This window comes from Neovison vison, chromosome 12 (genome assembly GCF_020171115.1).
Source record: "Neovison vison isolate M4711 chromosome 12, ASM_NN_V1, whole genome shotgun sequence".
In the NCBI taxonomy this organism is placed as follows: domain Eukaryota; kingdom Metazoa; phylum Chordata; class Mammalia; order Carnivora; family Mustelidae; genus Neogale; species Neogale vison.
The window spans coordinates 25,304,601-25,328,422 of record NC_058102.1 but is presented as its reverse complement, the minus strand read 5'-3'; the positions used below and the strand labels follow the sequence as shown (position 1 = coordinate 25,328,422).

Sequence of the window (23,822 nt, the reverse complement as noted above, 5' to 3'; positions counted from 1 at the left end):
GAGAACTCAGAAACGGATCATCGACTCTATGGTCAACTAATCTTCAACAAAACCGGAAAGAATATCCAGTGTATAAAGGACAGTCTCTTCAACAAATGGCGCTGGGAAAACTGAACAGCCACATGCAGAAGAATGAAACTGGACCATTTCATTCATACCATACACAAAAATAAACTCAAAATGGATGAAAGAATGAACTGTGAGACAGGAATCCATTAAAATCCTAGAGAATATAGGCAGCAACCTCTTTGACCACAACTGTAACAACTTCTTGCTAGACATGTCTCCAAAGGCAAGAGAAACAAAAGCAAAAATGAACTACTGGGACTACATCAAAATAAAAAGCTTCTGAAAAACAGTCTGAGGGGTTTGAAGTGGTGGGGGGGTGGGAGGTTGGGGTACCAGGTGGTGGGTATTATAGAGGGCATGGCTTGCATGGAGCACTGGGTGTGGTGAAAAAATAATGAATACTGTTTATCTGAAAATAAATAAATTGGAAAAAAAAAAGAGGGCAGCATTTCACAACATTTTATAAAAATGCTGCGGGGAGCGTGGCGCACAGGAATGCTGCTGAATATTTTTAAGTAAAGACACAGGTTTGTAGAATGGAAAAAAAAAAAGCTTCTACACAGCAAAGAAAACAGTAAACAAAACTAAAAGGCAACCTACAGAATCGGAGATGTTGGCAAATGTCTTATCAGTAAAGAGCTGGTACCTAAGATCTATAAAGAACTTATCAAAGTCAACAGTCAAAGAACAAATAATCCAGTCAAGAAATGGACAGAAGAGGGGTGCCTGGGTGGCTCAGTGGGTTAAGCCTATGCCTTCGGCTCGCGGCATGATCTCAGATTGAGCTCTGCATTGGGCTCTCTGCTCAGCAGGGAGCCTGCTTTCCCCTCTCTCTGCCTGCCTCTCTGCCTACTTGTGATCTCTCTTTCTCTATCAAATAAATAAATAAAATCTTTTAAAAAATAACTAACAGCTACAACAAAGTATTTTTTTTAAAAAAGAGAGAAATGGACAGAAGATATGAACAGATGTTTGTCCAAAGAAGACATCTAATTGGCCAAAAGACACATGAAAAATGCTCAACATCCCTTGGCATCAGGGAAATACAAGTCAAAACCACAGTGAGATACCACCTCATACCAGTCAGAATGGCTAAAATTGACAAGTTGGAAATGACAGATGTGGGGAAAGGGGAATCCCTTCATACTGCTGGTAGGAATACAAGATGGTACAGCCACTCTGGAAAACAGTATGGGGGTTCCTTAAGAAGTTAAAAATAGGCTATCCTATTTTTAATTTCTTGAGGAATCTCCACACTGCTCTCCAAAGAGGCTGCACCAACCTGCATTCCCACCAACAGTGTAAGAAGGTTCCCCTTTCTCCACATCCCCCCAACACATGTTGTTTCCTGTCTTGCTAATTTTGGCCATTCTAACTGGTGTAAGGTGGTATCTCAATGTGGGTTTAATTTGAATCTCCCTATGACCCTGCAATTGCACTCCTGGGTATTTACCCCCAAAATACAGATGTAGTGAAAAGAAGGGTCATCTGTACCCCAATGTTTATAGCAGCAATGGCCACAGTCGCCAAACTATGGAAAGAACTAAGATGCCCTTCAATGGACGAATGGATAAGGAAAATGTGGTCCATATACACTATGGAGTATTATGCCTCCATCAGAAAGGATGAATACACACCTTTTGTAGCAACATGGACAGGACTGGAAGAGATTATGCTGAGTGAAATAAGTCCAGCAGAGAGAGTCAATTATCATATGGTTTCACTTATTTGTGGAGCATAACAAATAGCATGGAGGACATGGGGAGTTAGAGAGGAGAAGGGAGTTGGGGGAAATTGGAAGGGGAGGTGAATCATGAGAGACTATGGACTCTGAAAAACAATCTGAGGGGTTTGAAGTGGCAGGGGGGTGGGAGGTTGGGCTACCAGGTGGTGGGTATTATAGAGGGCATGGATTGCATGGAACACTGGGTGTGGTGAAAAAATAATGAATACTGTTATGCTGAAAATAAATAAATTTAATTAAAAAAAATAGGCTATCCTATGACCCAGCAATTGCACTACTAGGCATTAATCCCAAAGATCCAAGTATAATGATCTGAAGGAACACGTGCACCCCAAAGTTTATAGCAGCAATGTCCACAACAGCCAAACTGTGGAAAGAGCTAAGATGCCCATCAACAGATGAATGGATAAAAAAGTGGTGGTATATATATATAATGGAATATTACTCAGCCATCAGAATGGATGAATACTTACTATTTACATAGATGTGAATGGAACTGGAGGGTAATATGTTGAGCAAAATAAGTCAATGACAGAAAGACAATTATCATATGGTTTCATTCATATGTAGAATATGAGAAACAGTGCAGAGGATCATAGTGGAAGGGAGGGAAAATTAAATGGGAAGTAATCGGAGAGGGAGACAAACCATGAGAGAAAATATAGGAAAAAAACTGAGGGTTGCTGGAGGGGAGCTGGGGGGGGGATGGAGTAATTGGGTGATGGGCAATAAAGAGGGCATGTGGTATGATGAACACAGGGTATTACATAAAACTGATGAATTAGTGAACTCTACATCTGAAACTAATGATGTACTATCTGTTGGCTAATTGAATTTAAGTAAAGAAAAACAAAGCAGTACTGATTAAAACAGTATGATACTGGCATAAAAATACTCACATAGATCAATGAAACAGAACAGAAAACCCAGAAATAAACCCACAATTATATGGTCAATTAATCTTCAACACAGGAGGAGTTAATATACAAAGAGAAAAATTCTCTTCAACAAATGGTGTTGGCAAAACTGGTCAGCAACATGCAAAAGAATGAAACTGTATCACTTTCATATATCATACACCAAAATAAACCCCAAATGGATTAAAGACCTAAATGTGATACCTGAAACCATAAAAATCCTTGAAGAGAGCATAGGCAATAATGTCACTAAAATTGGCTGTAGCAACATTTTTCTATCTATGCTTCCTGACACAAAAGAAATAAAAACAAGAAAAAACTATTGGGACTACCTCAAAATAAAAAGTTTCTGCCCAGCAAAGGAAACAATAAATAAAACTAAAAGACAATCTATGGAATGAGAGAAGATATTTCCAAATGACATATCTGATAAAGGGTTAGTATCCAAAATATATAAGGAACTGATACAATCAATACCCAAAAAAAACAAATAATTTAATTTAAAAATGGGCAGAAGACATGAACAGACATTTCTCCAAAGAAGTCACTGCAAATGGCAAACAGACATAGAAAAAATGCTCAATATCATTCATTAGCAGCAAAATGCAAATCAAAACTACCATGAGGTATCATCTCGTACCTGTCTGAATGGCTGAAATCAAAAACGCAAGAAACAGCATGTGTTGACAAGGATATGGAGGAAAAGGAACCCTCAGCTCTGTAGGTGCGAATGGGAACTGCTGCAGTTACTGTGGAAAACAGTATGAAGGGTCCTCAAAAAATTAAAACTAGAATCACCCTATGATCCAGGAACTGCACTACTGGGTATTTACACCCCCTCCCAATATGAAAATACTAATTCAAAGAAATACATGCATCCCTATGTTTATTGCAGCATTATCTACAATAGCCAAATTATGTAAGCACCCCATGTCCATTGATAGATGAATGGGTAAGGAATATGTGGTATATACACAATGGAATATTATTCATTCATAAAAAAGAATGAAATCTGTCTTGCAACAACATGGATAGAGTTAGAGAATATAATACTAACTAAAATAAATCAGAGAGACAAATGCCATATGATTTCATTCATATGTGGAACTTAAGAAACAAAACAAATGATCAAAGGGAAAAAAGAAAGATAGAGACAAACCAAAAAACAGACTCTTAACTATAAAAAACAAACTGACAGTTACCAGAGGGTGGGGGGATGGGTGAAGTGGGGGATAGGAGGATTAAAGAGTATACTTAGGATGATGGGGAAAAAAAAAGTAATTGGAAATAATATAGATGATTAATGAAGAGGGAGAGGTATAATAGCCACACTGCTGTTAGCGGGGGAGCGCTGGGGATGGGAGTCCCTAGAAATCTGCAAGGGTGACTGGCCCCTCTCAGAGAAGCACGAGGGGGAACTTCTCAGCAAGTCCTATGGGAAAGGAACCAGACCCAGGAGGGTGGGCAAGGGCCAGATCTGCCACTCAAAAATGGAAATGCTTGATTAAAACAAGGTTTCTCTTGCTGTTTGCTTCTTCTTTTGTTTTCCTCCTCCTTCCTTTTTGTCACATTCTCATGAAAATGTATCCCACTGTCAGAAGTGGGCTAAATTTTTGAATAATGTGACAAAAAAGTAAGCACTTATAAATTGCTACTCTTCCCTACACCAGAACACACATATGCCACTCCATTTATAAGCATCAAAGCCTAATAACACACATTTATAGACTAATTGGAAACCTGAGTCTAATGACCATTCACCAAGCCCACATCTTGGCCCTTTCATTCAATGCCTAGACATGATTCTATTTTTCTGTGACTCTCTACAAATGGACCTTCTGGATTATTCTTAAGAAAGGTAAGTATGCCTCTAAGGTGTACATACCTATAATCATTGAGAGAGAGAGAGAGAGAGAGAGAGAGAGAAAAGGGATGGTCCCCTCCTTACCTGCAAGGCAAAAAATCAAAATACAAAAGCTGTAATGCAAAAAACCCCAATGCAAAATCTCCTACCTTATATGAATGCCACAAATACTCAAGAGTAGACGATTATAATTCAGGGAAGTTCCTCATAACTCCTTTAAAAGTGGTGAGTGCTTCCTTTCCTAACCCTTTAATAAGTCCCTAGGAATTGTATCATGGTATCTCGTAAAGACTAATCAGCCTCTCTGCCAATGAAAGGCTGCTATTCTCTGCCTTTTCTCAAGGAACTGGCAGCTTTTGCTCTCTTCCTGCCTGAGGACCAGAAGCTGACCTCTGGAGTCTCCAGTAGGTGATAATTACCACCAAACTGATTAGTTCAACAAAGGAGCCCTAATATTTGCATAAAAGGTTTCTTGGGAGTTTTGGGTCATTCCTAGGAAAAGTCATTGCTACGGATTACAAAAGAATCCTTCGCTAAGTCAGAAGTTACCCAATTATCCCAGCCCTCTGGCATCTGGACCACTTTGAGAGACAGGCTGGAATAGAAAGGGAACGTCCTCTCAGGTCAAAACTGCCTAAGAATTTAAGCTAAATTCAATATAGTAGGGGCTTTCAATAAACATAAGTAGTGAAGGATGCTTGGACACTGGGCAATATCCAATTCCATTTTACAGATGAGGAAGCCAAAGTACAGAAAAGGGAACTGATAAATGCTAAACAACAGTTACTGTTTATCAAGCATTCACTATTGTCTACAGATTGTGCTAAATTATTTAACTGAATGATTTCATGTAATGTTTTCAATAACCCTATGAGGTGCATTCTAGTAGTACCTCCATTTTTTATGAGGAAAGTAAGGTTGTGAGAAGCAGAATGAGTACCCCAAATTACCTGGCTGGCAAACAGGAGCATGAGATTTGTGTGAACTCCAAAGCTTGAGCTCTACACCTTTATAGACATTGCCTCTTATACCCCAGGTCACACAACAGAAATGGCAGGGACAGTATTGGGAGTCTGGGATTCCCAGTCTAATGCTTTTGTGCCACCATGTCCTAATAGTAAACACGAATAAAATCAGAAGACTAGACCTTCACCAGTTACAGTCCAGAGACCTGATTTAGTCCCAGTTAAAAAGTCTGGGTAAATAAACACTGTCTGGAGGATGTGCTCTGCTCTAAAGTTATTATTATTAAAGTTTATTATTATTTATTGCCATGGGATCTGGTCTGGGATGGGAGGGTTCACTGTGTTTGTGAGACTAGACTTCCTGTGATAAGAAAAGAGAGTATGTTTCAGAGTACATCTGCCAATGGAGTAAGACAAGATGCTGCTCTAATTTCCCTTGGTCTGACTTGATATTAAACTTCTATAATTTTCTGTGTGGAGCAAATGTGATAGAAATTTGTCAGGGCGAGACGCCTGGGTGGCTCAGTTGGTTAAGCAGCTGCCTTCGGCTCAGGACATGATCCCAGTGTCCTGGGATCGAGTCCCACATCGGGCTCCTTGCTTGGCAGGGAGCCTGCTTCTCCCTCTGCCTCTGCCTCTGCCTGCCATTCTGTCTGCCTATGCTCGCTCTCTCCCTCTCTCTCTGATAAATAAATAAAACCTTAAAAAAAAAAAAAGAAATTTGTCAGGGCACACAAGACAATACTTCTGATTTGTCTAAAATTGCATTTCAGGGGCGCCTGGGTGGCTCAGTGGTTTAAGCCTCTGCCTTCAGCTCAGGTCATGATCTCAGGGTCCTGGGATCGAGCCCCACATCAGGCTCTCTGCTCAGAGGGAGCCTGCTCCCTGCCCCCCACCTTCCTCTCTGCCTACTTGCCATCTCTCAGTCAAATAAATAAATAATCTTTATAAAATTGCATTTCATCCAGCAAGCATTTTTTTTTTTTCAATCTACATGCTATCTCTCACCCTGGAACCAAGGGATGTTAAGGTTTGGCTGATTTTGCAGATATGCTTTGTAATGCACACATTGTAAAATTTTACATGTGTTCTTTTTAAAGCTTGGATTCTGTATATGATAAATCCCTTGGGAATGAATTCTAGAAATTCTCATTGTTAAAAAACCACTCCCTTGACAAAGCTTATTACTATGGGTCACATATAAGAGCATCATACTCATCCCTGGTGCTGTGTGCCAGCTAAACTCACCTCCTCCATCTATTCTGCCAAGCCATCTCTTCTTGGTTCTAACCCTACTTGTTTTAAGAAACCACTTCTGACAGAACCGGTTTATTATTAAAAAATGCTTTGTGCTTGCTTGGTGCTTTGGTCTCTGCAAAGTACATTTATATATACTGAGTCACAAGAACCTGCTATGGTAAGCAGAAAACATGTCATTATCCCTAAATGAATAAAGGAGCAGAGGTTCGGGAAGTTCAAATGATTTACACAAGATCCCACGCCATTGACTAATGAACCTAGATGTTCTGACTCCATTTTTTATTTCAGCTTTTGCTTTAGTCTTTATTTTTTTAGAGCGGTATTAGGTTCACAGCAAAACTGAGTGGAAAGTACAGAGAGTTCTCATATACTCCCTGCAAGTTTTTTTTCCCCATTAAAATATACTGCCTGCTCCACATCACTTGAAGTCTTTTTAAACTTGAAAAACTAATTCTACGTTTACCTGTAAGAATAAATTGGTAAAATTGTTTAAGCTGCTTTTGATGTAGAAAGAATCTGCACAAAACAAACACTCAATAAATGTTAGCTATTATTATTAGCACTCAATAAATACCAGCTATTATTATTATTGGCGTGGGAGAAATCAAGCTAGAAACTTCATACCACACACACAAAAATTTCCAACTAAATGGATAAAAAAGAAATTAAAACATACAGTAGGTTTATCCAATTTTAGCATGAGGAAAGATTTTTCCAGTAATAAAAACAAGGGTGAGAAATCTTAAAACAAAGCATTGATTATTGTACAATAATAAAAGTTAGTTTAAATACTAAGCATAGGTGGGATTTTTTTTGTCTATTTTTTTTGTTGGCTTGTTTTTTGAGGGAGAGAGAGAGAGCACAGGAGTGGGGAGAGGTAGAAGGCCAGAGACGATCTTAATTAAGCAAGCTCCACACCCAGTGAGGAGCTCGCTGAAATCAAGAGACAGACGTTCAACCAACTGAGCCAGCCAGATGCCCTTAAGCATAGGTGCTTTACAATAATAATTGTAATATGATGTTTAAGTTTAGATACTAAATTTACCAATATACTAAATTTACTAATTTGAATTTTAAAATTCCTGGTGAGTCAACCAATAAAGAGTGATTTCTAGTGAAATTATGCTTAAAATTTAAAATAATTATTTAAATTTAATTAAATTAATTTAATAATTTAATTTAAATAAATTTTATTTTATTTTATTTTAATTAAAATTAAAATTAAATAATTATTTTAAATTTTTTTAAATTTCAAAAAAATAAGAAAATAAAAAATAAAAAATTACACTAGAGGGGCACCTAGGTGGCTTGGTTGGTTAACCATCTGCCTTTGGCTTGAGTCATGTTCCCCAGGGTTCTGGGATCAAGACCCCACATCAGCTCCCTAATCAGTGGAGAGCCTGCTTCTCCCTCTCCCTATGCTATTCCCCCTTGCTTGTCCTCTCCTTCTCTCTCACTACCCCCCCAAATAAATTAATAAAATCTTTAAAAAATTTTCACTAGAAATTATTCTTCATTGATTAAATCACCAGTAATTTTCAGCACAAGATCTAAAATCTTAACCAAGTCTGGGCTCTGGGCCTGCTCTACCTTTTCCAGTCCTTAAAGGGCCTTAAAGAGAGAGACACCATTAAAGACACAGAATCAGATGATTGTAGACCCTTTTATTCCAGTCCTTACACACGCTGCTCAATTCTTGTCCAGAGCGGTAAAGGCCAGGATTTTAGAAAAATCTAATAAAGAATTTCACATTACATTATAAGATCTCTCTTAACAATTTAGATTTATCAACAGTATTAAAATTTGTTTGCTTCTGATCTAAAAATTTCTCATTTTCCAATTACTTTTTTTGTATGTAATTTTATTTTGTTTTATTTTATGTATGTTTTAAAGTTTATTATTATTATCATTTTAAATAATCTCTCTATCCAACAAGGGGCTCGAACCAATGACCCCGAGATTAAGAGTCACACAATCTTCTGACTGAGCCAGGCAGGTGTCTCTGTGTGTATGTAATTTTAAATACTTTTTTTTTTTTTTGTAATTTTAAATACTTTTAAAAAAGATTTTATTTATTTATAAGAGTGAGAGAACACGAGCAAGAGAAGGAGAAGAGGGAGACAGAGAAGCAGATTCCCCACTAAGCAGGGAGCCTGACACGGGGCTCCATCCTAGGACCCCGGGATCATGACCTGAGCTGAAAGTAGACACTTAACCACTTAACCGACTGAGCCACTCAGGCGCCCCTTAAATAAGTATTTTAAATACTAAGCATCTATCACATTTGAAAGGCACTCCACAGAGCATTAAGTGGTTATTTTCACACTGAAGGCCAGGTGGAAAACGAGTGAAAACAAAGCATGAGGGAAAGTGGGTGCACTTCGGAGTCGGAGCTGGGTTTTACTCCTGGCTCTGCCTTTTTCTAGCTGTGTAAGTTGCAACAAATTGCCACACTTCAAGGCACATTAATTTCCTTATCTGTAAAATGGAGATGATAATTGCCTTTCTCTCATGGGGTTGTTCTGAGCAGTATAGATAAACGTAGAGCATCAGCTCCACTGTCTGGCCATAGAGCAGGAATTTTGTCAATGCTTGCTCTGGTTCTTATCACTTCCTAATTGTTTGATTTGTCCTCTGTTGATTAACTTGCCAAGTTAACTTGCCAAGATGGTTAGTTTCCCCTTTAAGGTGACAAGTTTCTTGGACATAGGGACCCATTTCCTATTTCCTTAGAAAGTGATTTCCCTACAGCTGGTACTCCTTTCCTTGACTTATCTCCTCTCTCTCTTCTGCACTGTTTTCACACAGGATCCTGTACTGGTCACCTGACAAGGTGAGTGACTGATAAAGTTGTGTACTACCAAGTAACTTATATCTATGAGTTACTAGGAAAACAAGGGTTTGTGTGTGCATGTGTGTATTTTTTTTTTTCCGTATTACAGATACAAGGCAAAGTGATAGAGTGACTTGCCCAGGGTCCCACAGGCTCTGCATCTCTTCTTGCCTATCTACCCATTATGTGCCTCATAAAAGTATGATTCTAAAGACTGCAGGGGTGCCTGGGTGGCTCAGTTGGTTAAGCATCCAACTCTTGGTTTCTGTTCAGGTTGTGAGATCCAGCCCTGCGTGGGCTCTGGGCTCATCAGGGAGTCTGCTTAGAAATCTCTCCCTCCCTCTATCCCAACCCCTGGGTGTGTGTGTGTGCTCTCTCTTGTTCTAGCTCTAAAATAAACATATAAATTCTTAAAAAATAAAGATTGCAGAAGGCTCCTTACATTTGAATGGTGGCTTCTTGTAGTCTCTTCACAGCAGTACTGAGGATTGTCTTCCATTTCAGAATTTCCAATTTTGAATCAGGATATTGAAAGATCCAACCTTAAAACAACAATGCACATATTAACTCAAGGGGATATTTAAAAATTTACCCAAACTCAGTACTCACTATATAAATCCTGCTCAGCCATCAGTCTATCTAGGCCTACTTGAAAAAGGAACCAAAATCCAGGGGTACCTGGATGGCTCAGTTGGGTGAGCGACCGGCTCTTGTTTTCAGCTTAGGTCAAGATCTCAGGGTCGTGGGACCAAGCTCCAGGGTCCAGCTCCACACTCAGCAGGGAGTCTGCTTGAGAGTCTCCCTCTCCCCCTCCCCACCCTTGTGCTCTTGAGTGCAGGCACTCTCTCTCTCAAATAAATAAAACCTTAAAAAAAAAAAAAGAACTCAAATCCATTTATATTAAAGTATAAATAATCAGCTTAAGAATTACTTCTCTTTTAGGAGATTTGCACTAACATGGCTTCAAAACTATAACCCCCAGGAATTAAATCCCTATGATGACTTCTGAAGTGTTTAAATCCCTACACGCCCTGTGGACCTACAGATCAGAATCTTCAGCATCCCCCAGACTCGAGATCCCATTTCTCAAGAGGGAGCATTTTATTGGTAGTCAGCACACTTGGGATCTATTCCTGAGTCTCTTTCATGGACACTGGAGGAAAAGAAGCACTTTCTTTCTAGGCATGGGGCATGTGAATTTAGGGCTGGCGGTGACTATCTCTTTCACTGGGTGAACCAAGCCTAACTGTAGAATTCAGCCAAGCAGAGATGGACAGGAAAGCGCCTCTGCAAGCGCTGAGTCCCACATCCTGCCTTGGACCTTTGCTCCTGCAGTTCTTCCTTTAATTTTTTGAGCTGCCCCCAGTATACTAGCAAAGAATTTTCCTGTTGCTTAAGCCAGTGTGAGTTGGGCTCTTATCATCTACAGCTTAAAGATATCTGGCTAACATAACCACATTCAGGTTCATCATCACTGGACCATGAGAATCATGCTAACTCTAGATGAGAAGGATTGAACAAACTCCATCCCAGTTTCCTTAGGGTTCAATAACGTAATTCCAGCTTCTTGCTTTGGGAGTCCAATACTGCCCCTTAATGCTTAAGGCCTTGCATCTTACTCACAGACTATTTGCTTGCCATTCAATTGCCTCCCGAGGGATTTCCCGTTACTGACTTTATCCACCTATTTGGATTCCTTGACATTTTCATGCTGAACGCTCAGATAGCTTATGATTTATTTCATTCCTATTTGCTGTTTTGCCATACTTACTGGGCTTGTTCTTAGCATATGCATATTTCCTCAATATCTATCCCACTCCAGTTAGTCACAGTCATAAATTTTGATTGCTTAATACATCAGATTCAGAAACATATGTAGGGTATTGGGAGGTGTGGGAAGGACAACTGATTCCTAAAATCACATTCTCTAAAAGCAAAAACTTTCAAAGTTCTTAGGTTATGAAGAAAGTTCTTGGGTTATGATAAAAAGGTTACGAAAAGAAAATCTATGGGACCCACGGCAGCCAGCCCCAACTCCTACTCACTCCCTGAGCCACATGAAGTTGGCTATATTATATCTGTATTTCAAGGAATGACAAGGCTCCCCTTCCCAATAATCTATATCCAATCCCTTTTACAACATCATTCAGGGATAGACTGTATTCTTTCTAGATTTGTGTACTCATAATCTTCCTTGAGAAATCTCCTTTTTAACACTTAAACAATTTAAAAACCAAAGAAGCTTTGGGGCACCTGTGTGGCTCAGTCCTTAAATGTCTGCCTTCAGCTCAGGTCATGATCTCAGGGTCCTGGGATCAAGTAAGTCCTGCATTGGGCTCCCTACTCAGTGGTGAGCCTGCTTCTCTCTCTCCCACTCTCCCTGCTTGTGTTCTCTCTCTCACTGTGTCTCTCTCTGTCAAAAAAATAAATAAAATCTTTTAGGAAGAAAGAAAGAAAGAAAGGAAGGAAGGAAGGAAGGAAGGAAGAAAGAAAGAAAGGAAAAGAAAGAAAAAAAAAAGAAAGAAAACAAACAGAAGCTTTGGTTTCTAGTCCAGGTTGGTATGTTTTTATGATGGAAGGCCCTGGGTGAACAGGCAAGTCATTATTACCGATGTTGGTTTCTCAGAACCAAGAAGAAAAAAACTCCCAGGGCACCAGAGTGGAGAAATCATGAAACACTGGTTTAGAGGGGGTGCATTTGGAAACTTTGACTAGGAATCCATGAACTTAAAAGCCTGGCTTTGACTGAGATTGTACTAAGAGGATAACTAGGAGAAAGTTTCCAAATTCAGGGAAGGTAAGTGATTCTCACTCTGGCTGCTCATCAGAGTTGACCCTAATTTGGATGGGTAAAGGGATCTTACCATTTTCTAAACAGATCTTGGATAACAGTGAGAAGTGGATGACAACAGGTAAATTGTTATCCTGGGGTATGTGGGCATTTTGGTTTTGGTCGACAAGAGCTAGGAAAAAAGGAAGGAGAAGGAAGATGAGGGGGGAGAGGGGAAAGAGAAGACAAAGTGAGTATTTTGCTAGATCATCATCAACACAAAAATCAGTTGTCAACATTTTAATATTATTACCAGGGCATTGGCAAAATTTTTTCTAAGAACCCATAGTGACCCATGAAATATTTCCATTTGCTCTGGAAATGAAACAGCTTTTTTTTTTTAATTTTTAAATTTTTTTATGAAACAGCTTTTTAACTTGAAAACTCCTCTATATAATTTCTTGATTTACTAAAAGATTGTATTATTGCTTTTGTTCTAAGAATAACCATGACTAATATTTATTGAGTACTTACTATATGCCAGCCACTATGCTAAGCACATTACATGCATTATATAATTTATTTCTCTCAACAAAGTTCCACCATTAATCTTCTCATTTTACAGATGAGGATTTCAAGTAAGTCTAGAATAAGACCTAGAAAATTTTCTAGGACTTGTTCTGACAAGTTCCTAGTGATGTTGATGCACTGGTTCAGAGACCACACTTTGAGAACCACTACCACAGAGCCTTTCAATCTCTTAATGAACAGCAATCACTTGTCCTTAAAAAGTAAAAATTGTATTGCTAGAATTATCTTGTTAAAGCAAATGTACTGGGCTTCATGAACCATCAGGAGCCTATAATAATACCTATATACTGAAGGGTTACTCTGAGGATCATATGAAAGAATGGAGATGATGATGATGATGATGATGATGATGATGATGATAATAAAAACAAAAACAACAAGCACATAAGTAGAGTCTACCACTGGGTGATGAATGGAAGTGTTGAATCACTCACTATACTGTATGCCTGAAACTAACATGACACTGTCCCTTAATTGGAATTTAAATAAAAATTTTAAACAAAAAGTAGTGTCTACTATACTTCGATACTTTTCCAAGTGCTTTAGTGTTAACTTATTTAATATTCAGAACCACCCTGGAAGGAGGTACAATTTGCAGTACCATGTCACAAATAACGAAACTGAGGCAAAGAGGGGTTATGAAATATGTTCAAAATATGTAAGTAGTAAGTTTAATAGCCAGGATTTTGACCCAGGAATCCTAAGAGCAAAGGCTTAGTCACTCCAGTAGATTACTTCTCTATCTCAGAGGGGTCTTGTAGAGATAGCTACCACTACTATTTATTCTCATTGTCAAAATCTTTATCACTATTATAACAGCAGAATGAGAGTTAGGGATAAAGTAGCAGAAAGGACACTATACTGAGAGTTAAAAGACCAGGATTGGGGTCATAGCTCTATCAGAAACTGTGACTTTAGGTAAGTTACTTGATGCTTTAGCATCTCAGTTTTCTCCATAGTGAAACAGAATCCTATTAGCTACCCCACAGGGATATCTGGACAACGAAATTAGATAATGGCTAGAAAGATCCCTATGATCTGTAAAATATTATAAATGAATATGAATTTAATATTTAAAATATCATTCTTTTGCTACATTGAATTCTGCTTGTATATATTCAACACAATAGGAGTGAAAGTGAGAAATCATAAAGTCCTGAATATAAAGCTACATTCTGGGGATAAAAGTGGGATCTACCAGTACTCTCCGCAATGTAGTGCTAGTAAGCTCTGCTGTGGTTCCTCATCCTTTTTTTTTTTTTTTTTTTTTTTTTAATACAGTTCATAACCTATTTCAGTGGGCTTTTCTTTCTTTTTTTTTTTTAAGATTTTATTTATTTATTTGACAGAGAGAGATCACAAGTAGGCAGAGAGGCAGGCAGAGAGAGAGAGAGATGGGGAAGCAGGCTCCCTGCTGAGCAGAGAGCCCGATGTGGGACTCGATCCCAGGACCCCGAGATCATGACCTGAGCCGAAGGCAGCGGCTTAACCTACTGAGCCACCCAGGCGCCCCCCTCATCCTTTTTTAATCATGTGTCTGTGCCAGTCACCCATATTTCCCTATCAAGTTTTTTGAAATTATTATCAGCAAAAATTTCAGATCCTTAAGGCTTTATTATTATTCTTAACAGTCTCGCCTTTGGTACTTGCAAATGTTCCCTCCCCCACTATCTTTTTTTATTGTTGTTGTTATTGTGGATATGTAACACAAAATTTACTATTTAACCATTAAAATATTTTTACTGTGGTTAAATTTGCAAAACATGAAATTTACCATTTTAACCACTTTTAAGTGTATGGTTTTGTAGCATCAGTGAAACTCTGTACCCATTTAGCAATAACTCCTTATCCTTCCCTCCCCACAGCCCCATAGAGACATTCTACTTTTTTTTTTTAAGATTTTATTTATTTATTTGACAGAGAGAAATCACAAGTAGATGGAGAGGCAGGCAGAGAGAGAGGGAAGCAGGCTCCCTGCTGAGCAGAGAGCCCGATGCGGGACTCGATCCCAGGACCCTGAGATCATGACCTGAGTCGAAGGCAGCAGCTTAACCCACTGAGCCACCCAGGCGCCCGACATTCTACTTTCTGTCTCTATGTATTTGATTACTTTAGGTACCTCATGTAAGTAGAGTCATACTTTATTTGTCCTTTTGTTTCTGGCTTATTTCACTTAGCATGATGTCTTCAAGTTTCATCCACATTACTACCTGTATCAGAATGTCATTCCTTTTTAAGGCTGAATAATATTCTATTGTATGTACAAAGCATAATCTGTTTATCCATGCACCTGTCAATGAACATTTGGGTTGTTTCCACCTTTTGGCTGTTGTGAATAATTGCTATTATTGTTGCTACGAGTATTGGTATACAAACATCTGTTTCAGTGCCTGCTTCCAATTGCCTCCAGTTGAAGGTAATTTCATCCAGCCCTCAAATAATTTTTAAGAAGTTTTTCAAATACAATGTCTGACACAAAATTAAAAATAATCATATTCATAGGGAGTCAAGAGAATGAGAATAAGCAGACACAAAAGGAAAACCTAGAAATAAATTCACATAAATAGGCCCACCTGATTTTTGAGAAAAATGTAAACAGGATAATGTCTTTGGAAAATAGTTGGAAAGTTTCACATAAAGGTAATCATGGGGGCACCCAGGTAGCTCAGTCGGTTACTATCTGCCTTCGGCTCTGGTCATGATCCCAGGGACCTGGAATCAAGCCCCACACTGGGCTCCCTGCTCAGTGGGGAGCCTTCTTCTCCCTTTTCCTTTGCCACTCCCCCTGAGTGTGCTCTCTGTCTGTGTCTCTCTGCGTCAAATGGATAAATAAAATCTTCTTAAAAAAATAAAAACAGGGGTCCTCAGTGGCTCAGTCATTAACCCCTGCTTATGTTCCCTCTCTTGCTATCTCTCTCTTGTCAAATAAATAAATAAAATCTTTTTAAAAATAAAAATAAAATAATAAAAATAAAAGCAAACACACAATTGCCACATAGCCCAGTAATTGAACTTTTGGCAATTTACCAAAGAAAAATCAAAATTTACGTTTACACAATTCCTATACATGAGTGTTTTAGCAGCTTTCATAATGGCCCCAAATTGGAAAAAACCCAAACTACCCACATGTCCATCAAAGACTGATTAAACAAATTGGTACATTCATACCATGGAATACTGCAGAGCAATAAAAAGGAACAAATTACTGATATATATGACCTGGGTGTATCTCCAGAACATTACCTGACTGAAAAAAGGCAATCACCAAATTTATACATCGTATGATTCCACTTATATAATATTCTTGAAATGACAAAAATATAGAAATGCAAAACACATAGGTTAAAAGAGGGAGTGGAGAAAGAGGGAAGTGGGTATGGCTTCAGGACATGAATGATCCCTACCTTGACAGGAAAGTTTTGAATCTTAACTGTAACTGTATCGATGTCAATATCCAGGTTGTGATACTGAACTAGAGTTTTACAAGATGTTGCCTTACGGAGAACATGGATAAAGCGGATATGGGATCTCTCTTTATGTGGGTCTATAATCATCTTAAAATAAAATGTTAATTTAATGGGGTGCCTGGGTGGCACAGTGCATTAGGCATCTGACCCTTGGTTTTGGCTCAGGTTGTGATCTCAGAGTTGTGATTTTGGGGTTGTAAGATGTAAGAGTTCTGCATTGGGCTCCGTGCTGAGCACCGAGTCTTCTTGGGTTTCTCTCTTCCTCTCCCTTTGCTCCTCCCCCTCTACCCCCTCAAAAAAAAAGAAAAAAGACCCTTAAAAAAAGTTAATTAAAAAAATCATGTAGGGACGCCTTGGTGGCTCAGTTGGTTAAGCAGCTGCCTTTGGCTCAGGTCGTGATCCCAGCATCCTGGGATCGAGTCCCACATTGGGCTCCTTGCTAAGCGGGGAGCTTGCTTCTCCCTCTGCCTCTGCCTGCCATTCTGTCTGCCTGTGCTTGCTCTCTCCTCCCCCCTCTCTGATAAATAAATAAAATCTTTAAAAAAAATCATGTATGTGGCTAGCATCATATTTCTGTTAGACCCTGTACAGTAAAAGAATTTGTAGGATCCCTTGAGGCAGAGAGTTCATGTCACATGAAGTATAATAGATGCTTTCAATGAAAGCACTATAAATTTTTATATCTTTCTCCTGACACGAATACTTACTAAATTTACTTCACTAATACTTCACTAATACTTACTAAAATTCTTAACATAAACCAAATATCACTAATATAATGTTTTGTCAATTTCTCACTCAGTGCTATTTTTATTCTTTTTCTTTTAAACTTGGAGGATTAATTTATAAAACTAACAACTTCTACGTACCAGATGAAACATCATGGTCTTTTTTTGCTTTCACAAGATGCTTTTCCTTATGATATTCCTCTCTCGAAAAGCTGCTGATTTGGGTCCCGGCACTGGGATCTCTTTGCAAGGCAGTGTTTTTCTTCAAGCCTGAACTTTTGGATGCACACTTAGAAGCACCTTCAATAAGATCATGCCAACTGTAATTCACAAGATTTACAATTCCCTCAGGGTAAATAATGTGATACTCAGCATACTTCTGCAGGACCTCCCCAAGTTCATGCAGTATTTCAGAAGCAATGAGTTTATATTCCTCAAATAGATCCTTTTGCAGGTGTGTCTTGGATAACGGGGGAGAAAACTGGGCAACAGTAGGAGTTGTTGAGATGTCAAATGAGTAGAACGCATCTTGCTTCTCAGCTTCAGCTACCGTAGTTAGTCTTGCTTCCTTTAGTTCTTTAGAAAGTATACTCTCTGTATGGCTGTTAAAAAACATGTATGAGCCGTAAAGGTATTTTATCTTCTTTAACCTGGTAGTTCAACTTCTAGAAATCCATCTTAAAATGTATATACCTTAAAAGGTGTATAATATCTGAGAATAAAATTGCTAACTATAACACTTTTTTGAAATTAGAAAAAATTGAAAGAAATCTAATGACTCATAAGTACATAGCTAAATAAATAATATCATACTCATACAATGAGCAGCATGAAAAATTGCTTGCAAAATTGTTCTTAATAATTTGGGAAAATGCTTATGTTATAATATATAAAGATTATACACAATTGTATATGTGGGGTGTCTTCAAATGTATAATATACATGTATCATACGTGGGGTGTCTTCAAATGTATAATATACATATATCATATATCTGGTAGTACAGAGACTAAACAAATATCCTCCAAAAGTAAATTATCAGATTGTGGAGGTCATTAATTATTGTCTTTTTTAGTACTTTTCTTTCTTTCTTCCATTCTTTCCCCTTTCTTTCTTTTTTTCTCTTTCTTTCTTTCATCAGTTCCACGCGTACTTGAACTCACGACCCCAAGAGACTCACATGCAAGAGGCAGCATGCACTACCTTTGAGCCAGCGAGGCACTGTTCTAACTTTTCTTCAATGAATATTTATTATGTTTATACACAGAGGATAAAAACATACGTGTGTGTTGCTTATTCATCACTATTATAAGACAAGACAGAGGCCATTTCTTCCAGAAAGCCTTCCCTGAATTTCTCAGGTTAGTCTACAAACATGTGCTGTGTTCCCTTAGCCTATCTTACATATCCCATCAGATGTAACTATATTATACTGAAACTCCAAAGCAGCAACAGAAATGGATCCACAAAGGGACTAGGTGTGTCAGATAATGGAATTTTCAACCATTGTTTATGAAACAACTATGTATAACATGTTTAAAACTTAAAAGTGTTCTTCCCCTTTTGGTAGTAGCATCTAGGTAATTTAAAGTAACCTTCTCTTGGAGACAACTAGAAAAGCTTCATAAAATTTTTAAAAAGTTCTTAAAGGCTACAGACAGCTAACAAGAGTGATAGTCATCACTCAGCTATTACTATCAATATCTGGAAGATGGAATACATCTGGAATACAATATCTGGAAGATGGAATATATAAGATAAACCCCATATTTTCCCTCCTTGTGGAAGGTCAGGAGTGGCGAAGGAAAACTTACTAATTCTAGAGGAGGCATCTGAGAGACTTAAACAGTGGTCAGGGCTTTTGATAGCTTTGTAGTAGCTAAGAGTTCAAAATTTGAGACTAGGGCCCTCCATGGCCAGGTTGCTGGTTGAGACCCAAACGCTGTGTACTAGAGGTAAGGATTATCCAGAAGTACACCTAGACCAGCTCATTACAACACAGTTTCAAATTATCTCACTTCTTGACATTGAATTAAGGCCACCTCAAAGTGTTCTAATCATAAGCCTCTGACAGAAACAAATGTAAATCTCCTCCAGTGGAAGCTAACTTCATCCTAGCCCTCAAATTATTTTTAAAAAATAATTTTCAAATACAATATGTGACACAAAGTGTTTAAAAAAAAAAAGATTGACAAGGAGTCAGGAGAACATGAATGAGAGCCAGCAGGAACAGCAATTAATAAAATAGAACCATAGGGAGATACAGAGTTTAAATAACTCTGTTTACTATGACCAACTTCTGCAAAAAACTGAAAACTACATGCATATACCCACATACATGCACACATATAAATAGTGCATATCTGAAAAAGAATCATATAGAAACTATAAAGCTGAAAAATACAATAACCCAAATTAAGAACTCTGTAGATGGGTTTAACAGCATATTAGACACAAAGCTGAAGGGAAAATTAGTTACAAGAAAGACAAGTCAGAAGAAAATCTTCATAATGAAGTATGGAAAGATAAAATTGAGCAGAACTAAGATTATAAAATACCTACTTATTTAGAGTCATCAAAATTTACTATTAATTTAAAAAATAAAAGGAGATGGGGTGCGTGGGTGGCTCAGCTGGTTGAGTGCTGACTCTTGATTTCAGCTCAGGTCATGATCTCGGTGTCATGTCACGGAACTGAGCCCCATATCGGACTCTGCACTCAGCAGGGAGTCTGCTTGGGGTTCCCTCTCTCCCTCACTCTCTGCTCCTCCCACTACTTGGACTCTCTCTCAAATCAATATATCTTTAAAAAAAAAAAAAAGATAACATGGAGGAGGATCCTTTTGGCTAATTAAAACATGTATTATTTGACCTACACCATGAATTTATATACATACACACACACATACATACACATACATAGATGTTGAATATATATGTACGTATATATATAATTTTACATACTTACAGGTTTTTAAAAGACAGAAATCTTCTTTTAATAATCTTCATTAACGATTATAATAATGACACTATAAATGTGTTTATCACTTTATAGTTAAAGTAGTTTCTCATATATCATTTTATTCAACTCTCAAAATAAGTCTATTATATAGGTATTACATTATTTCTGTTGCATAGTATTTTATGTATACAAATGTAAAATTATTAACTATTTATTAAATACTAACTTATTGATTTAAAAATTTCAATTACAGGTGGTTGATATTGGACTAGGTATTTCAACAACAGGGAGGTACATTTTTTTTAAAAAAAGATTTTATTTATTTATTTGACAGAGAGATAGAAAGCACAAGTAGGCAGAGCAGCAGGCAGAGGAAGAGAGAAAAGCATACTTCACAACAAGTAGGGAGCCCAAAGTGGGACTCAATCCCAGGACACTGAGATCATGACTTGAGTCGAAGGCAGACACTTAACCGACTGAGACACCCAGCCACCCTGGGAGGTAAATCTTTTATCTCTCTAATTACTGAAGAGGAAATGTATTCAAGGATAAGGACTTTTCAATGAAACTAAATTTAAAAAAATATTTAATATCTTAGGGAGGAGCACTCATCTGGGCCTCTTCAATTTCTTTTGTATATTCTGGAGTATTAAATATAAAAAAATGGACTGGGGTTGTCAAATGAACCCAGGAAAATGCCAGCCTAAGCAATATTTCTTGTGACAGTGAACAACTTTCTGAAAATCCTGTGAATTAGGTAGCTCAAGGCCAGAATTCAGCAGCGAATAGCCATGGCACAGGATGGGGCAGGATTCAGAGATTTATTTTCTTTGGCTTGTCTGGTGAAGTGTGCATGTGATTTTAAAAATTGGATTAGTTGCCAGTATCTGAGGACCAGAGGTACTCTATGAAAATCCACATTCCAAATTTCTCTTAAAAATGGAAAGAACAGGAGTTTCGATAGGGGGAAGAGTCAAGATGGCAGAGAAGTAGCAGGCTGAGACAACATCAGGTAGCAGGAGACCAGCTAGATAGCTTATCAAACCATTCCGAACACCTACAAATCCAACAGGAGATCGAAGAGAAGAAGAGCAGCAATGCTAGAAACAGAAAATGGACCACTTTCTGAAAGGTAGGGTGAATCCAAAGAGAGGGGAAGATAGACCGCAGCGGGGCGGGGCGGGGGGGGGGCAGCTCCCGGCAAGTGGCAGAGCAACGGAGCACAAAATCAGAACTTTTAAAAGTCTGTTCCACTGAGGGACATCGCTCCAAATGTTAAGCCGGGGTGAAGCCCACACGGGGACAGCATGGCCTCAGGTCCCACGGGGTCACAGAAGGATTGGGGCTGACTGTCGCAGAGGTCACAGGAATTAGGGGAAGCTGGCTACAGAGACAGAGCTGAGGAGTGAGCTCTCAACTTGGGGTTACCTTAAATTGTGGTCTGTGGCACAGAGCACTGCTCTGTGAGGAGAGACCCCACAAGATCTGGGGAGACCCTCCTGGAAGAGCTCAGGGATCTGCGGGGTTCAGAGACTCCAGGTGGGGCTGTGTGCCAGAGATAGAGAAGCTTGGTCACAGGCTGGGTGACCTTGCAGCATGGCTGGAGGCCAGGGAGACGGGAGTGAGTGAGCCCTTTTCTCCAGGGGTGTACTGAGGAGTGGGCCCCCAAGCTCTTGGTTCCTCCAGGCCAGAGACTGAGAGGCTGCCATTTTCATTCCCGTCCTCTGGAACTCTAAGGAAAGCATTCAGGGAACAAAAGCTCCTGAAAGCAAACCAGAGCAGATTACTTAGCCTGACCCCTGGTAAGGGCGGTGCAATTCCGCCTCAGGCAAAGACACTTGAGAATTACTACAACAGGCCGCTCCCCCAGAAGATCAACAAAAAATCCAGCCAAGACCAAGTTCACTTACTGAGGAGAACAGCAGAATTCCAGAGGAGGAGAAAGCAAAGCATGGAATTTATGGCTTTCTCCCCATTATTATTTAGTCTTGCAAAGTTAATTATTATTAATTTTACATTTTTCTTCTGCTAATTTATTTTTAACTTTTACCCTTTTCTCTTTTAAGGTTTTTAAACTAGTTTATCTTAACAATGCCTTTCATTAAAAAAAATCATTTTTGAACCTTCATTATTATAGCCATATTTTATCCTTCATTGTATCTAACTTTATTTGTTGTATACACATAGGGTTTTTTCTTCTAAAAAAATTTGGGGTACAACTTCTTCAAATAGATCAAAATACACCTTAAACCTAGCACAGGGCTTTGTTCTAGTCTCCAGCCTGAGCAAATTATCTCCACTTTCATTTTCTTTATTCTCCCAAACAACTTATCTTCTTAACTCCTTCTTTAGAAATTTAAAAAAAAATTGCTTTTCATCTTTATAGTCACATTCCATCCCTTCATTGTGTTTGCCCTTATATATGTTTTTCATTCTTTAAAATTTGGGGAGGTAGTTTCTTCTAAGAGACCAAAATACTCCCAAAATTAAGTGGGTGAGCCTGTTCTATTCACCAGTCTAATATATATATTTTTTCTTTATTTTTTTCTTTTTTTAATTTTTTTTTCCTGAACTTCTTTTTACCCCCTTTCTTCCCCCCACAATTTGGGGTCTCTTCTGATTTGGTTAAAGCACATTTTCCTGAGGTCTTTGCTACCCTTTTTATATTTTATTCTCTCCTTCATATATTCTTATCTGGATAACATGACAAGGTGGAAAAAAGAGAAAAAAAGAACAAAAGGCAGTACCGAAGGCTAGGGACCTAATCAATATGGACATTGGTAATATGTCAGATCAAGAGTTCAGAATGACGCTTCTCAAGGTGCTACCCAGGCTCAAAAAGACATGGAAGATATTAGAGAAACCCTGTCTGGAGAAATAAAAGCCCTTTCAGGAGAAATAAAAGAACTAAAATCTAACCAAGTTGAAATAAAAAAAATCTATTAATGAGGTGCATTCAAAAATGGAGGCTCTTACTGCTAGATTAAATGAGACAGAAGAGAGAATTAGTGATATAGAAGACCAAATGATAGAGAATGAAGAAGCTGAGCAAAAGAGAGACAAACAACTACTGGACCACGAGGGGAGAATTCGAGAGATAAGTGATACCATGAGATGAAACATTAGAATAATTGGGATTCCAGAAGAAGAAGAGAGGGGAGTAGAAGGTATATTGGAGAGAATTATTGTAAAGAATTTCCCTAATATGGCAAAGGGAACAAGCATCAAAATCCAGGAGGCACAGAGAACCCCCGTCAAAATCAATAAGAATAGATCCACACCCCCTCATCTAATAGTAAAATTTACAAGTCTTACCAACAAAGAGAAAATCCTGAAAGCAGCCTGGGAGAAGAAGTGTCTGTAACATACAATGGTAAAAATATTAGATTGGCAGCAGACTTATGCACAGAGACCTGGCAGGCCAGAAAGAACTGGCATGATATATTCAGAGCACTAAACGAGAAAAACATGCAGCCAAGGATACTATATCCAGCTAGGCTACCACTGAAAATAGAAGGAGAGATACAAAGCTTCCAGGAGAAGCAAAAACACAAAGAATTTGTAAACACCAAACCAGCTCTACAGGAAATATTTAAAGGGGTCCTCTAAGCAAAGAGAGAGCCTAAAAGTAGTAGTTTAGAAAGGAACAGAGA

The 23,822-nt window shown here is 38.4% G+C and overlaps 1 protein-coding gene across 1 annotated transcript in view; it reads right to left on the bottom strand.

Moving 5' to 3' along the window:
• LOC122892093 overlaps positions 1–23,822 on the bottom strand; it is a 66,199-nt gene that overhangs the window by 17,455 nt on the left and 24,922 nt on the right. The window contains exons 5-6 of the mRNA XM_044228236.1: positions 17,350–17,810; positions 10,095–10,194 (exon numbers count right to left, since the gene is read on the bottom strand). Of these exons, the coding sequence (XP_044084171.1) occupies positions 10,095–10,194; positions 17,350–17,810 (561 nt within the window). The remainder of the gene's footprint in view (positions 1–10,094; positions 10,195–17,349; positions 17,811–23,822) is intronic.